Source organism: Balaenoptera acutorostrata, chromosome 5, assembly GCF_949987535.1.
Source record: "Balaenoptera acutorostrata chromosome 5, mBalAcu1.1, whole genome shotgun sequence".
NCBI lineage: Eukaryota > Metazoa > Chordata > Mammalia > Artiodactyla > Balaenopteridae > Balaenoptera > Balaenoptera acutorostrata.
Window position 1 is genome coordinate 98,903,564 of NC_080068.1, and position 17,877 is coordinate 98,921,440.

At 41.5% G+C, this 17,877-nt stretch overlaps 1 protein-coding gene across 1 annotated transcript in view; it reads left to right on the forward strand.

Moving 5' to 3' along the window:
• Positions 1–17,877, forward strand: part of FAM184B (family with sequence similarity 184 member B) — a 123,026-nt gene that overhangs the window by 79,944 nt on the left and 25,205 nt on the right. Inside the window, exon 8 of the mRNA XM_007187611.3 lies at positions 5,771–5,877. Coding sequence (XP_007187673.2) covers positions 5,771–5,877 — 107 coding nt within the window. The remainder of the gene's footprint in view (positions 1–5,770; positions 5,878–17,877) is intronic.

Consider the following 17,877-nt stretch of genomic DNA (forward strand, 5'->3'; position numbering starts at 1 on the left):
GGAAACAACTGAACAGAAACAGAAAAGATTACCGAGTTTACCTCCCTGTTGATTTGGGAAACAGCCTTCATCTCTCAGGTTGATTTTGAGTGTCTCTTTTTAGATACTTCTAAAAGTATCATGCTAACAGCATAGCCGAGTGCCAGTGCAGTCACATGGAATGACACGAATGGTAGTGGGACGACCAAGGAGTCCAGTCCTGTGCTGTTCTCCAGTGGCTATGTGACCTGAGACAAGTCGCTAGACTTCTCTGATTTTAGATCCCCCTCTGTAACACAAGGACGGGGGTGTCTTTCCTGCCCACCTCACTGAGTTGCAGGCATCCATGAGTTAATGTATGGAAATGGATGAATGCTATGTAGTGGGGAGCTGGTGTAGTTATCCGAGTGCATCATCAGCCTTTTTAAGCATTTTCCATCCTCTCCTGTTTCTGGACTCCTGCCCAGGATGCCTTTAAATATATCAGTGGTTGATAAGGTAGCCCAGAAATTATATCCTGCACATTCTCTTTCATGGTCTTCACAGTGGCTCAGAGTACATTTGAACTTCTTTTTCATCTCCATAATAACTGTTGTGAGATCTTTGTCCATTATTCATGTTGCTTTAAGTTCCTTCTCCCTTTTTCCTTGATCAGTCTTACTACAAGTTTAATGTGTCTTTTCAAAAAGCCAGCTTTCAGATATGTTGGTCAGATTTATCTTTTTGTATGTCATTAATTTTGTCTTTCATACCTCTTTCCTTCTACTTACTTTAGGTTTATTATGTTATCCTTTTTCTAACTTCTTAAATGTTCTCTAATAAATACATTTAAGGCTATGAATTTCCCTCTAAGTATATATCTTTAGCTGTATCCCAGAGTTTTGAAGTTTGTCTCATTTTTAAGCCTACTTTCTTATTGTTTTCTAATTTTATTGCATTGTCATTAGATAATATGGTCTGTAGAATGTCAACACTCTGAACTATGTTGAGATTTGCTTTGTAGCCTGCTGTGGGGTCAGTTTTTTTTTAATGTTTCCTATGTGATAGCAAAGAAGTAGTCTCAGTTTGGTTGTTAAAGTTTATATATTTGGGGCTTCCCTGATGGCGCAGTGGTTGAGAATCTGCCTGCTAATGCAGGGGACATGGGTTCGAGCCCTGGTCTGGGAAGATCCCACATGCCACGGAGCAGCTGGGCCCGTGAGCCACAACTACTGAGCCTGTGCGTCTGGAGCCTGTGCCCCGCAACGGGAGGGGCCGCGGTAGTGAAAGGCCCACGCACCGCGATGAAGAGCGGTCCCCGCGCCGCGATGAAGAGTGGCCCCCGCGCCGCGATGAAGAGTGGCCCCCACTTGCCGCAACTAGAGAAAGCCCTCGCACGAACCGAAGACCCAACACAGCCAAAAATAAATAATAAATAAATAAATAAAGTAGCTATTAAAAAAAAAAAAAGTTTATATATTTGAATTCTAGTTCTGTGATATATTCACTGTGTGACCTAGGGCAAGGTACATATCCTCTCCTGCTTCAGTTTCATCACCTTTAAAATGGAATGATTCACATCTCAGAGAATTGAGGGCCTGGTGCACACTAAGCATCATATAAACATTAGCAGTGATTACTATTCCTTTTTAGCTATTAGGCTTAGCTTATTAATCTTGTTCAAATCTTTCATATCCTAGCTCATTTTGTGTACCTGATATATGAGTCTCTGAGAGGTATGCATTAAAATCTCCCACTATAAATTTGCTTGTTTCTCCCTACATTTCTGTACATTTTGCCTTATGTTTTCAGTCTCTGTTGTTAGGTGCCTACAGTTTCATTATTAGAGCTTTTTAGTGAATGATTCCTTTTATCAGGGTAGAGATGTTCATGTTGAATTGAGCCAATTCTTATTTATTGTGATTACTGGTACCATTTAGATTGTTTTGGCCACATATTTTGTGCTTTCTATTTACTAAAATTTCCTTGTAACCTTCCATTTTCCTTTTGGAACCTGGACCTAATTAACTTTGATCATCATGTATGTATTTATAGTGTAGTATTATGCTATTCTGAATTTTTTTTGTTTTTTCATATTTACTGTGCAATTTTCCCCACATTATACAGAACATGTGTTTATAACCGTTGTCTCACAAAGCTCTTTTGCTTAGATTATGATCTTTGCTTCTGGGCTTTATAAGAATTGGAGAGCTCCAAGATACTTCAATGCCCAAAATACCTGAAAGTACAAGGCAAAGGTGGTCCTTTTAGCCTCAGGTCCACGTGGAGGTTGTAAGCTGATCAGTGACATTTTTGAAAGTGCACAGCAATGAACCAAACTCACGGAGTCCTGCACCTAGAACATGTCAACCAGTTAGACTTCAGTGTCCAGTTACAAACACTAAAGAGAGAGGATTCAGGCAATGGAAAATGGCCATGCTGAACGTTCTTAGTTACTGGCTGTAGGACTTATAACAATTTGAAAACTATATCTGGGATTACTTTTACCCTCATTTATATTCCAGGATGGGAGAGAGAGAACACTTCTATAACTAATACAAAGCAGAAAAACTTTTGTCTGTTTCATTTATTGCTGTGTCCTGGAACAGTGCCTGGAACGTAGTAAATGACCAGTAAATATTGTGAACAAATTATGGTACCAAAATAATTGTTATGGGAACTTTGAGAAGAAAGAGTGTAATTGCAGCAAAAGAGATTGTGAAGGCTTCATGGAGGAAGTGACAGTTGAGTAGAGCTTTGAAGGATAGTTAGGTCTGGAGATTAAAGAGTGTGCATCACTTAGGGTTTGATCAGAGGAACAAATTACTAGAAATGATATAGAATATGGAATTCCTTTTGGGAAATAACCTGACATAATTGTGGGAGCCAGCTAAATACTTTATGTTCAACTGTTGCTCCCGAATCTGGTGTGGGGCTTAAAGTTGGCCTAAAGCAGGGCAGGCAGCCAGAAGGAAAGAAGGACAGATGTAGAATGGGGAAGACCAAGGGCGAATGCAACCCTGAAACTGAGCTGGAACAGTGTCGGTTTCTGAGGCTGATGAAGCTCCAGCTTTGGTGTGATACGTGTGACCTGTGGGAGAGTCTGGCATCCTTCATCACAGAGCCAAACATGCCCTTGGCCCAGGACATGGAGAAGCCTAGGGGTGGTCCAGCAGGAGGTGGAAGAGCTGAGAGCTCCCAAACTGCCCAGTCCACCAAGCTGAACCAGCAGATTGGTGACAGTGCGCGTGAGCTACAGCCACACCTGGCGCCCTGCATCAGGCATCCAGAGGCTTAGAAAGATAAAGGCTGCTGCTTTGTGCTCATCTTCCAGACCTTGCACGGAATCAGCTGGCCCAGAATATGCAGAGAAGGGAATCCTGGGAAATGTAGCTCTGACTTAACTACGTTGGCTCAGAACACATCACCCCCAAAGGGAAGACAAGGGCTTAGGTAGAATGGCTGTGGAGGCAGAATGGCCCCTTAGCCTCTAACAAGCTGTGCTGCTGGGCACTCTGGACAGGTCCTCCGGGCAGGGGTGGACAGTCACTTCCCAAATGCCCCTCCACCCTGATTCTTTGGAGAGGTCCAACATCACATGGGATCAAGATTTTGTCCCACTTAGAGACACCACAAAGTTCTCGGAACTTAAGAATTATGAAGGCACTAAGGGCTCCTGAGCAGAGCTGGAAAACACCCAAAGTTTGGGCCACAACCATCCCTACACCCACATCCTCCAGCCACGTGCCCTGCAGATTTCTCACGAGAAGTGCAGTTAGTCCCAGCTGTTGCCCCCAGGGGACGTGATGGGAGCGCGGGGTGAGTGTGGGAGAAAATGGTCCTCCTGCTGTCCTAGAGTGGCCCGTGAGTTATTTGGGTTAATTTATGTCATGTTTACCAAGCATAACCACGTGCCACACGCTGTTCGCAGAACCAGGAAAACAATGGTGAACAGAGCAGAGTCCCTGCCCTCATGGGGCTTACCTTCCAGTGAGGGAACCAGAATAAAAAAGTAGACAATTAACGTCACCGGAAAACAAACAGTGAGGTCATACAGCAAGGTGGGAAAAAAAGTGAGAGAGGGTGTTATTTTAGAGAAGGGTAGTCAGAGAATAATCCTGGGGAATGTTATTTTGAGTACTTACTGTGTAGCTAATAATCTTCCAAGGATGTTACAGTCGTTTACATTTACATGCATTTAATCCTCATGACAACCTAAGTAATTTTCCCAAAGTTACGTCATCAATAAGAAGAACTGGGATTTAAACATAGGCGGTCTGCTGCCAGAGCCCAAGCTTTAAACAAGGGAAGGATTCTTGGTGGTGGTGACTGAAGTGAGGAAGCACATAAATATCACAGGGTAGAGCATTGCAGGCAGTGGGAACAACCAGTGCAAAGGCCCTGAGGCAGGTATACGCTTGTCATTGGGAGGAAGTGAGACGAAAAGTTCAGTTCTGGACGTGTGACAGTTTTGAGAAGCTTATTAAGCATCCAAGAGATATCTGGAGGGCAGTTGGATATACAAGTCCAGACTTTAGGGGGAAACTTGGAAATAGAGATAAATTTGTTTGTCATCAGTATCCATGGAATTAGATGAGACACTAGGGAGTGAGAGAGAGAAGTCTAAGGACTGAGGTCTAGGGCAGGGGAGGAGGAGGTTTTAGCAGAGGAGACCGAAAAGGAGCAGCTGCAAGAGAGGCGGAAACCCAGGAGAGGGTGCTGCATGGAGGAGGGAGTGATCAGATATTTCCAGTTCTGCAGAGAGGTCCCGTTAGCTGAGGCCCGAGGAGTGACCATTGGATTTGGCAACGTGGAGGTCATCGTTGGCCTTGACACTGGTGGCCTTTCATAGACATTAGAGTACATGGAAGGCAACCAAAGCAGTTTCATTCTGTGTCAAGTGGGGAGGGGAGTCCAAGGCCCCATCTTCCAGCCTCAGCTTTGCCCCTCTCACCCCCGAGGGCATCTCCCAGGGTCCCTGGAGCACAGTTTGAAAACCACAGATGTAACCAACCCCTTTGTTTTACAGCTGATGAAGCTCAGGTCCAGAAAAAAAAGACAAGACTGGCTCAAGGCCAGGCACATAGTTAGCAGGAAGCCCAGGTTGCAATATATTATTATTTAATGAGATTTCTCAACAAAGAAATCTGTCCTAGCCTGTCTTACCCTGTTTTCCATGGACATGGTTACTGTAACAAGTAGAAGAATCAAAATAAGAAAGTCTTCACGTTTCTATCTCTGCAGAAAGGGGAAATGACAACAGACAAATTCAACCTCATAGAAAATTCCGAAGCCTCATTATTACCTCATGGTTTCTATATTGTCCTCCCACCATACCCCATTTCTCAAAGTTTCTGGTCAAGTTCCATGTTTTCTGATCCTGTGTGATAGGATGTAGCAGACTGCCACCTGTAAAATGGGTATAATAATAATACCAGTTTCTCCCACTTATAGACCAGTGGCTGTTGCTGGCACTGTTCTCAGATCCCCACAGCAGGGTCAGATTCCCCGATGGCATTTCATTTCCACTCCTCACTGGTGGGAACCCTGGACAAGCTACTTCCTCTCTCCGCGGTTTAATTTCGTCAGCTGTGTGACATGCTTGGTAGACTGGAAACAGGACACAGGGATAAGGGCTGACACTGCTCCTAAGCAAGGCAGGGGGCTCAGCACTGAATCATCACAGGCCTGCGAGCTGGGCACTGCCACTGGATTGCAGGGGGCTCTTTCTCCTCCACTCTCTGGTTTGATAAACCACAGGTTGACTCGGAGAACTGTACTTCGTCTCATCTTGCAACTGTTTTTGCCTTAGGATCCATGCTTGAGGCTGAATGAACCTTCTCAGACTCTGCCCAGAGGAGAAGAGTTTCAAGATAAGTTAGCAGCTGAAGAAGGAACCAACAGCGACGAAGAGGAAAGGTACAGGAGGACAGGCAGGCTTCTGAGGGCTCCAGTGAATGAGGACTCAGACTTGGAAGGATTCATTCATTCATTCATTCTGTCCTCGCATGTTTATCACCGCCCCCTGCATGATGCTTAGGGAGGGAACAGACATGTTTTGCATGCCTCCAGCACAGCTATGGACTTTACCTGAATTATCTTATTTAATTGTCACAACAACCCAGAGGGACCATTTTGTATATTAAGAACCTGAAACTCAAAAGGGTTAATAAACTGCCCCAAATTCAGACAGACTTGGACTGGCCCCAAACCTCTCTCCCTATTCTTCCAAATGTTCTTAACTAGGTAAGGGAGATGAGGGAGCTTAGTCACTGAGTGGAAATCTCCTACCTTTATCATCTATATTAGTCAGCTTTTGCTGTTGTAACCAACATTCCCAAAATATCGGGGGTTTTAGCTCATAGGTCAGCTATCTTTATTCTTGGCTCTGCCAAGCTCTGCTATTTTTATATGAGCTTGGCTCCTTACTGAGAGTCAGCTGTTATTGCTCTGCCCCAAACCATGGGTAGAGTTTAAGTCTGCTCAGATGCCTTCCCATGCTGGGACCGAGACTGATGGATTAGCCTCTCCAGGGCATGTTGTTGTCATGGTAAAGGGAAGAAACTCAAAAAAGCTGATGGAAACATGCAATGCCTCTTAAAGCCTACACTCAGAACTGCATTCTCTCATTTTTACCCACATTCCATCATCCAAAGCAAGTCACATGACCAAAACTAATATCCCTAGGCAGAGGAGAATATGCTTGCCAAATGTCTTAGTTAGCTTGGGCTGCTATAATAAAATACCATACAATAGAAGTTTATTTCTCACAGTTCTGGAGGCTGGGGAGTCCAAGATCAAGGTGCTGGTCCATTCAGTTCCTGGTGAGAACTCTCTTCCTGGTTTGCACATGGCCATCTTCTTCTTGTGTTCTCAGATGGTGAAGAGAAAGGCGGCAGACAGTGTGGGAGGAGGCCTCTCTTGTGTCTGTTCTTATAAGGGCACTAATCTCACCATGAGGGCTCCACTGGCCTGACCTAATTACCTCCCATGGCCTTATTTCCAAATACCACCGTTGGTGATTGGAGCTTCAACATGTAAATTTGGGGAGACACCGTTCAATCCATAGCATCACACAAGGCAGAGGAAGGGGAGAGTGAATATTTGCTGAACAATAATGATCTGTCACACCACCTCACAAGATTCTGATACAGTGGGTCTGGGTACATTCCAGCCCTATGTCTTTGGAGAAAGCTTCCCAGGTGATTCTGAGGCCACCACAGTTATAATCCACTGCCCCACACTAATCAACGGCTGTGTGGGGTCCTGACAGATGACATGGAAGCCATGCTACCATCTGGCAGCTCTTCAAGTAGTTGGTTGTCATAGTCCATTCGGACGGCTTGGCAGTAGCTTATGAGCAACAGAAATTTATTTCTACGGTTCTGGAGGCTGGAAAGTCGAAGGTCAGGGTGATGGCAGATTCTGTGTCTGGTGAGGGCTCACTTTCTGGCTTATAGAAGGCATCTTTTCACTGTGTCTTCACAAGGTGGAAGGGCAAGGGAGTTGTCTAGGGTCTCTTTTATAAAGGCACTAATCCCATGCATGAGGGTTTCACCCTCATGACCTAATCACTTTCCAAAGCCCTCATTTCTTTTTTTTTTTCTTTTTTTCTTTTTATTAAATGGGTATTCACATTTATTTATTTATTGAATTTTATTTTATTTATTTTTTTATACAGCAGGTTCTTATTAGTTATCCACTTTATACATATTAGTGTATACATGTCAATCCCAATCTCCCAATTCATCCCACCACCCCCCCCACTGCCACTTTCCCCCCTTGGTGTCCATATGTTTGTTCTGCACATCTGTATCTCAATTTCTGCCCTGCAAAAATTGTACCATTTTTCTAGGTTCCACATATATGCATTAATATACGATATTTGTTTTTCTCTTTCTGACTTACTTCACAATGTATGACAGTCTCTAGATCCATCCACGTCTCTACAAATGACTCAATTTCGTTCCTTTTTATGGCTGAGTAATATTCCATTGTATATATGTACCACATCTTCTTTATCCACTCATCTGTCGATGGACACTTAGGTTGTTTCCATGTCCTGGCTATTGTAAATAGTGCTGCAATGAACATTGGGGTGCATGTGTCTTTTTGAATTATGTTTTTTTCTGGGTGTATGCCCAGTACTGAGATTGCTGGGTCATATGGTAATTCTATGTTTATTTTTTAAGGAACCTCCATACTGTTCTCCATAGTGGCTGTATCAATTTACATTCCCACCAACAGTGGAAGAGGGTTCCCTTTTCTCCACACCCTCTCCAGCATTTATTGTTTGTAGATTTTCTGATGATGCCCATTCTGACTGGTGTGAGGTGATACCTCATGGTAGTTTTGATTTGCATTTCTCTAATAATTAGTGATGTTGAGCAGCTTTTCATGTGCTTCTTGGCCATCTGTATGTCTTCTTTGGAGAAATGTCTATTTAGGTCTTCTGCCCAGTTTTGGATTGAGTTGTTTGTTTTTTTAATATTGAGCTGCATGAGCTGTTTATATATTTTGGAGATTAATCCTTTGTCCGTTGATTCATTTGCAAATATTTCCTCCCATTCTGAGGATTGTCTATTCGTCTTGTTTGTAGTTTCCTTTGCTTTGCAAAAGCTTTTAAGTTTCATTAGGTCCCATTTCTTTATTTTTGTTTTTATTTCCATTACTCTAGGAGGTGGATCAAAAAAGATCTTGCTGTGATTTATGTCAAAGAGTGTTCTTCCTATGTTTTCCTCTAAGAGTTTTATAGTGTCTGGACTTACATTTAGGTCTCTAATCCATTTTGAGGTTTTTTTTGTGTATGGTGTTAGGGAGTGTTCTAATTTCATTCTTTTACATGTATCTGTCCAGTTTTCCCAGCACCACTTATTGAAGAGACTGTCTTTTCTCCATTGTATATCCTTGCCTCCTTTGTCATAGATTAGTTGACCATAGGTGCGTGGGTTTATCTCTGGGCTTTCTATCCTGTTCCATTGATCTATATTTCTGTCTTTGTGCCAGTACCATATTGTCTTGATTACTGTAGCTTTGTAGTATAGTCTGAAGTCAGGGAATCTGATCCCTCCAGCTCCGTTCTTTTCCCTCAAGACTGCTTTGGCTATTCAGGGTCTTTTGTGTCTCCATACAAATTTTAAGATTTTTTTGTTCTAGGTCTGTAAAGAATCCAAAGGCCTCATTTCTTAATACCATTATATTGGGCAATAGGCTTCAAAATATGAATTTTGAGGGGACAGAAACATTTATAACATAGCATTGAGGAAGCAGAGCCTCACTCCTAAATCATATCAATGGCAGTGTCAGGTACCCTATAGTCCAATGAACTCTCCAGCTAATAATACTTCCACAGGTCCCTCCAGATTCTGTCTCAGGATCTATGAGGTGTAGAACCATAGAAGTTAAAGAGCACAGACTCTGGAGTCAGGCCTCCAGACTAAATCCTGGTACTGTCACTTACCACTGGTAGCCACAGATCTTGTCCTGTTTAAAACTCACAATTCCAAAGGGAAAGAAATCATCTTTACTGTGAAAATACTGGCGGGAATTTCAAAGAGGTTTCTAAGGGGCCCAGCTTGGGGCACATGTGCATCCCTGAGCCAGTCTTTCTGGCCAAGGAGATGTCTGGCTCTGATTGGCCAGGTATGTGTCACATGCCCTTCCCTGGGGCCAGCTAATGATGAGGGCAGAGTTAGCTGCACCCAAACCCTGTGGACTAAACAGGACCACCATGGAAAGAGGAAAGGCTTCCCCAAGGAGAAGATGCTGGGCAGAGCAACAACAGTGGTGGTCACAACAGACTTGTCTTTTTCTCCCACATACCTATATTGATAAAGGGGTTCCTCAACTCTAGAACCAAATGAGGAGGTGTGGGGTCTCTAAGCTTCTTCCACAGTGGTTTTAGTGGGAGTGTAAGGACTAAGCAGTGATGGGAAAGGAATAGAAAGATCCAAGGTTAGAGGCTGTAGGACAGAACAAACACATTGGCTCCTTTAAGGGGTGAGGCTGCGTATTCAGTAGTTAACCCCTTGAAGGGTGATCGTCAGGGAACTTTTGGCATGGTGGCTCTAAGAGGGAGGTGGCTTTTCCATTGGCTGTTGATTTAAGGTGGGGAGTAGCAGGTCAGAATCAACTTCAGAGGGAGCTGGGGGAGTCAGGAGAGTTAGCTATGGCTTGCTTTGTGAGAGATGGTAGGATAAGATCAGGTTTTTAGGATATGAGGGAATTTGGGGCAATAAAATGGAGTAAGAGAGGGGAATTCCCATTAGTGGTGTTCCAGGGAATAATGATGATGATGAAAATTGAATATTTACTGAATGTTGGATTAACCCATTTCATATTCATTAGGTAGACACCATTATTGAAGTACTTCATTTTATTTTATTTTTAAAAAAATTTATTTATTTATTTTTGGCTGCGTTGGGTCTTTGCTGCTGCGCGTGGGCTTTCTCTAGCTGTGGCAAGCTGGGGCTACTCTTCATTGCGATGCGCGGACTTCTCATTGCAGTGGCTTCTCTTGTTGTGGAGCATGGGCTCTAGGCTCGCGGGCTTCAGTATTTGTGGCACGTGGGCTCAGTAGTTATGGCTTACAGGCTCTAGAGTGCAGGCTCAGTAGTTGTGGCACGCGGGCTTAGTTGCTCCATGGCATGTGGGATCTTCCCAGACCAGGGCTCAAACCCGTGTCCCCTGCATTGGCAGGTGGATTCTTAATCACTGCACCACCCGGGAAGTCCCTGAAGTACTTCATTTTAAAGATGAGGGAAACTGAAGAACAGAGAGGTTCAGTAACTTGCCCATCTGCTCACACTGCCAGTAGATGGTAGGATCCAGATGATAGTTTCTCTGGCTCCAGAACTCATGCTTTTAACTACATCTCAACTTAGGGCAGCTGTTCTTATATGCCACATGAAGTTCCACAGTTTTTCTACTTTTCCAAGGCCACTCTCTCCTTTAATACTCAGTAATAAGGACTGAAACTTCCACTTCCAGGCATGACAGGATAACTGGTACTAGACTTGCCCTCGTTCTGTAAACAACTATAAACTGAGCAAAATATATGAGACAGCTCTTTTGAGTAATAGGACAATATGCAGAGAAGGACCATGTCCTTCAGAAGGGCAACATGAGTTGAATCCCATAATCACCCCACATTTGCTCCTGCCTCTCTCCCTGGGGACAGTGCCAACCACAGTGCAGAGGATTGGAGGCAAGCTGAGCTGAGCAGGCAGATGTCAGGGCTCAGGGCTGCTAAAGCAGCTGGACTTTGTAAGGTAGGGTACCAGAAGAGAGGATCCTATGTCGGGGGGATAGAGGGCAGAAATCTATGAGAGTTTTCCATAGGTCCTTGCCAGGGGCTTGAGTGAGCATGTACAAGATGAGACTCCACGAGGCCTAGGAGTGTGCTGCTGCCATGGTGCTGAGGAAAATGAAGATACCAGAGATGCAATGCTAGCAGACATTGGAGTCTCAGCTCAGCCAGAATAAAAAAGCCTTTCTGAGCTCTCTGAGCATTTAGTTGAGACCTCAGAGAAGTAACACTTTAGGAGTAAGAAACATACCCTATAGGGTAAGGGCCACACCTTAGAACAAAGGGCAATGTTGAAATATACCTGCTCTAACAAAAGACAAATCCAAGTGTAAAAGGATCAGAAAGAGCCTTCAGTAATTTAACTGGCTGTCGTAACAAAACAACACTTTTGAAAGGAATTCATAATACAGACTCCCTACATTGTATTATCCACAATATTGAGCATTTGATGAAAACATTATGAGACATGGAAGGAAGCAGAACAGTGTGACCTGTAATCAAGAAAAAAATCAGCCAATAAAGCCTAAAATGACCTAGATATTGGAATTAGCAGACAAGGACTTGAAAGCAGTTGTATGAGCTATGTTCAGGGACATAAAGGAAAAGATTGTTATAATGAGTGAACAAATAGGGAATTTCAGCAGAGAAATGAAAACCTTGAAACAAACGGAAATTCTGTAACTGTAAAGTACAATATCCATAATGAAAACCTCATTGGATGGGCTTAATAGCAAATTAAAACCATGAAAGAAAAGTTAGTGGCTTGAAGACAGATCAGTAGAAACTGTCTTGTTCAGAGAATTAGGGGAAAAAAGATTTTTTAAAAATGAAGAGATTCTTCGTGACTTGTGGGACAATATCAAATGGTCTAATATGCATGTATTTGGAGCCCAAGAGAAAAAAGGGAAAGAAAATGGAGGAGGAAAAAATATTTGGAAAAATAATGACTGAAAATTCCTCCAAATTGGTGTGGGACATCAATTTACATACTCAAGAAGCCCAGTGAGCTCCCCACAGAATAAATCCAAAGATAACAATGCCTGGCTACACCACAGAAAATCTGCTGAAAAAAAATATATCCCCCCAAAATCTTAAAGCAATCAGCTTTTTAAAAAGACAAATTACATACAGGGGACAGTTGACTTTTCATAAATACTGATGGCAATTGACTTCTCATCAGCCTTCCAGCCTTATTTTCTTCTGAAAGCCAGAAAACTATAGAACAATATCATTAAAGTCCTAGAAGGAAAAAAAAACAACAATTTGTCAAGTCCAAATTTTAAATCCAGTGAAAATATCCTTCAAAAATGAGACTGAAATAGAACATTTTCAGGTATATAAAAGCTAAGAGAATTTTTCACCAGCTAAGCTGCAGTATGATAAACGGCAATGGAATTTATTGAAGCTGAAAGGAAATTACACCAAATTTAAACTTGGATCTACAGGAGAAAATGAAGAGCATCAGAAATGGTAAATGTATAGGTAAATATAAAAAACTACTGTTTTTCCTTCTCAATTTCTTTAAAAGACATCTAACAGCTTGATAATAATAATAATAAAAACATTGTATTATGGAGTTCATAATGCATGTAGTTGAATAATATATGACCATACTAGCGCAAAGAACGGGGATTAATGGAATTATTGTGTTATAAGGGACTTATATTTTATATGAAGAGGTGAAATATTAACTCTAAGTAGGCTGTGATAAGTTAAGGATAGAAATTGTAATCCATAGAGCAACATTAAACATGAATACAAAGAAGAGCTTAAAAAAATCCAATAAAAGAACTAAAATGGAATCCTAAAAAATATTTGTCAGGTAAAAAGATAGAAAAAGAAGAACAGAGGAACAATAAGAAAAAGGATTGGGCAAGTAGAAAACAAATAGGAAGATGTAGATTTAAACCCAGTCATGGGCTTCCCTGGTGGCGCAGTGGTTGAGAATCTGCCTGCCAATGTAGGGGACACGGGTTCGAGCCCTGGTCTGGGAAGATCCCACATGCCGCGGAGCAACTAGGCCCGTGAGCCACGACTACTGAGCCTGCGCGTCTGGAGCCTGTGCTCTGCAACAAGAGAGGCCACGACAGTGAGAGGCCCGCGCACCGCGATGAAGAGTGGCCCCCGCTCGCCGCAACTGGAGAAAGCCCTCACACAGAAACGAAGACCCAACACAGCCAAAAATAAATAAATTAATTAAAAAAAAAAAAAACCCAGTCATTTCAATAATTACTATGTAAATGAAACAAAGACATCAGTAAAAAGAAAGAGATTGCCAGAGAGGATAAAAAGATAAAACATTACTATATGCTGTCTGCAAGAGAGCTATTTAAGCATAAAGACACTGTTATTGGGCTTCCCTGGTGGCGCAGTGGTTGAGAATCTGCCTGCCAATGCAGGGGACATGGGTTCGAGCCCTGGTCTGGGAAGATCCCACATGCCACGGAGCAACTAGGCCCGTGAGCCACAACTACTGAGCCTGCGCGTCTGGAGCCTGTGCTCTGCAACAAGAGACACTGTAATAGTGAGAGGCCCGCGCACCGCGATGAAGAGTGGCCCCCGCTTGCCGCAACTGGAGAAAGCCCTCGCATAGAAACGAAGACCCAACACAGCCAAAAATAAATAAATAATAAATAAATAAATTTAAAAAAAAAATAGAATCTAGGCAATAAAATAAAGTCTAACCTTTAAAAAAAAAAAAAAAGACACTGTTATTGGCTGAATTGTGCCCCGCCCCCCAAATTCATATGTTGAGGCCCTAACCCCCAATATGTTAGAATGTGAATGTATTTAGAGATAGGGCTTTAAATAGATGATTGAGTTAAATGGGGTCATTAGATTGGCCCTCACCCAATATGTCCTTATAAGAAGAGGAGATTAGCACACTGGTAATGCCAACAGAGGGACAATCACATGGGGACACAAGGTGAAGGAAGTTAGCTATCTGCAAGCTTCAGAAGAATAGAAGCCTTAGAAGAAGGCTTAGTGAAACCAAACCTGCTGACACCTTGATCGTGGACTTCGAGCCTTCAGAAGTATGAGAAAATGAGTTTCTGCTTTTTAAGCAACCCAGTCTGTGGTATTTTGCATGGCAGCCCTAATACAGGCACAGATAGGTTTGAAGGTAAAAGGGTAGGGATAGACATACCATGCAAATATGAAACATAAGGAAGCTAATGTGGCTATATTCATATCACAGTAGACTTCAGAACAAGGCGTATTACCAGGGATTAAAATGGGATATTTCATAATGGTAAAGGGGTCAATTCATCTGGAGGACATAACAACCCTAAATCTGTATTACCTAATAACAAAGCTTTAAAAATAATGAAGCAAATACTGAGAGAACTAAAGGGAGAAATTCTCAATCACATTTGGAGATTTTGACACCCTTTTCTGAGTATTTGATTGAATGATTAGACTAATATCAGTAAGGACATAGAAGATTTGAACTACACTTTTAACTAACTTAATCTAATTGATACCTATAGACAGTATGCTGAACGACTGCAGAATAAAGTTTTTTCAAGGCACCTAAAACATTCACCAATATAGACAAACTAATATTCTTCATGAATGCAAAATCCTCAACAAAATGTTTGAAAATAAAATCAAGCAATATATAAAAAGAATGATACATCATGACCAAGTAGAATTTATCCCAGGAATGCGTGGTTGATTTAACATTTGAATGGCAATCATGTAATTCATCACATTAAAAAATAAAGGGAAAAAAGAATCATATCGGAACTTCCCTGGGGGCGCAGTGGTTAAGAATCCGCCTGCCAATGCAGGGGACACGGGTTTGAGCCCTGGTCCGGGCAGATCCCACATGCCACGGAGCAACTAAGTCCGTGCGCCACAACTACTGAGCTTGCGCTCTAGAGTCCACGAGCCACAACTGCTGAGCCCAAGTGCCACAGCTACTGAAGCCCACACATCTAGAGCCCGTGCTCTGCAACAAGAGAAGCCACCCAATGAGAAGTCCACGAACCGCAGCGAAGAGTAACCCCTGCTCGCCGCAACTAGAGAAAAGCCTGCGCGCAGCAACAAAGACCCAAGGAAGCCAAAAATAAAAATAAATAAATTTAAAGAAATTATTTTAAAAAAAGAATCATATCAATAGATGCACAAAAGCATTCGACAAAATTTAACATCCTTTCGTGATAAAAACTCTTCAGTCCATGAATAGAAGAGAATTTCTTCAACCTGAAAAAGATCATCTATGATAAACTTTGTAAACATGCATAATGGTGAAATGTTGAACACGTTCCTCCTAAAATTTGGAACAAGGCAAAAATTCTGCTTTCACTACTTAACATTGTCGTGAAGGTCCTAACCAGTCCTATAAAGCAAGAAAAAGAGCTACAAATTAGAAAGGAAGAATAAATCTTCCTTTAAATAAGGAATAAATCTTTATTTACAGACAGAATGATCATGATTGAAATATTCAATGTTGTTAAGATCTTAATTTACTGTGAATTGAGCTATAGACTCAGTTCAATCCCATATAAAATCCCAATAGCTCTATTTGTAGGAATAAATAAGCTGTTCTGAATATTGATATGGAAAAGCAAAGGACCTAGATAAAAGAAGAATCTTGAAGAACATAGCTGGAGGACTCAGGCTTTCCTGATTTTAAGACATTATGAAGCTAGAGTAATAAAGACTATATGGTATCAGTATATAGATAGACAAATATATCCATGAAAAACAATGAAGGTTCTGGAAATAGACCTGCACAAAGATGTTAGATTAATTTTTCTTAAAGGTGCTGAGGCAATTTAATAGGGAGAGGAAAAGTTTTTCAACGAATGGCGTTGGAACTGGATAAACATATGAGAAGAAATAAACTTCAACCTCTACCTCACCCCATGCATAAAAATTAATTTGAGATGTTCCATAGATCTAAACATAAAGTTAAAACTATAATACATAGGAGAATATCTTTGAAAATTTGGGGTAGGAAATGATTTCTTAGGACATGAAAATACTAATCATCAAAAACAATTGATAAATTGGTCTTCATCTAAATTAAAATTTATGCTCATTAAAAAAATGCCAGTGAGAAAATGAATAGACAAGACACAGACCTATAAATCAACAATAAAAAGACAAGCATATTTTTTAAATGGACAAAATGCTTGAACAGACACTTCCATAAAAAAGATACAGGAATGGCCCATAAGCACATGAATATGTACTCAACATCATTAGTCATCAGTGAAGTGCAACTTAAAACCAAAAGGAAATACCATTTCCCACCTACCAGAATGGCTAAAATTAAAAGACTGACAGCACAAAATGTTGGCAATGATATAGAGTGATTGGAACTCTCATGCATTGCTCCTGGGAGTGTAAAATGGTACAACCACTTTGGAAAACCATTTGATAGTTTCCTAAAAAATTAAGCATATACCTACCAGCAATTCCAATTCTAGGTATTTAAGCAAAAGAAATGGAAACATATATCCACAAAAATATTTGTGCAAGAATATTTCTAACAGCTTTATTCATAATAATCCAGAAGTGAAAGCAGCTGAAATGCTGTTTATCAGTAGGAAAATGGATACACAAATCATGGTGTATTCAGGTAATGAAATACTACTCAGCAGCCAAAAGTATGAACTACTGACATTTGCAACAATGTGGTTGAACTCCAGAGACATTATGTAGTACCACGGGATTCTATTTGTATGACGCTTAAGATCAGGCAAAACTAATCTATGGTGATGGAAATCAAAGCGTTGGCTGCCTGTGGATGGCGGATTGACTGGAAGAGGGTGCAGGGAAGTTTTTGGGTAATGGAAATGTTCTATATTTTGATTGGGGTGTTGCTTTTATGATTGTGTGTATTTGTCAAAACTCATTGAATTGTACACATAATTTCAATACTGTAAACTTTACCTCAATAAAACATTTTTTAAAATAATAACTGAGCCCTGGGAGAAAGTCTGGTCCCCTCCTCAGGGAAAGTTTACCTGTTCCACACATCCAGCCTGGTAGTGTCACTTATCATTCTTGCTCTAGACTGCTTCACTGTTTATCACCTCTGGCTTCTCCTAACCAGAGCTCAGACCAAGGTATCTCCCCTTTATTGTTCCTTATATATGGTTATGTTTAGCATAGCTTCCAAAAGTTTGAGGATAACCCAAGAGAATTAAGATGCAGAGAAAGAAAACTTCTCACTTTATTAAATGTTTGATTAATTTTTTATGTGATTATTACTATGTACCAGACATAGTGTTAAGCATTTTTTAAGATATTTACTCTATTAAGCTTTATAACAATCTGTGTGAATGGTACTATTATTAACCCCATGTTATGGAAGAGGAAACCCAGACAATTTGAAGAGCTCAGCCAAGTTCACATAACCAGTGTAGTAGAGCTGGAATTTGAACCTGGGCGATCTGGCTGTAGTGTCCGTGCTCTTAACCACTTTGCTGTGCTGCCCTTAGCATCCTGCCCTTCTTTTCAAGGGTCTCCTCTGTCCATGTTGCTGGGCCTTTTCACCTCTGCCAAGCCAGAGTCCTTCTTATCATGGCCTTTCTTCACAGTCCAGGGCCCTAACTCCCTAACCTCTGGTCCTCTGGCCTGATGTCTTTGCCAGA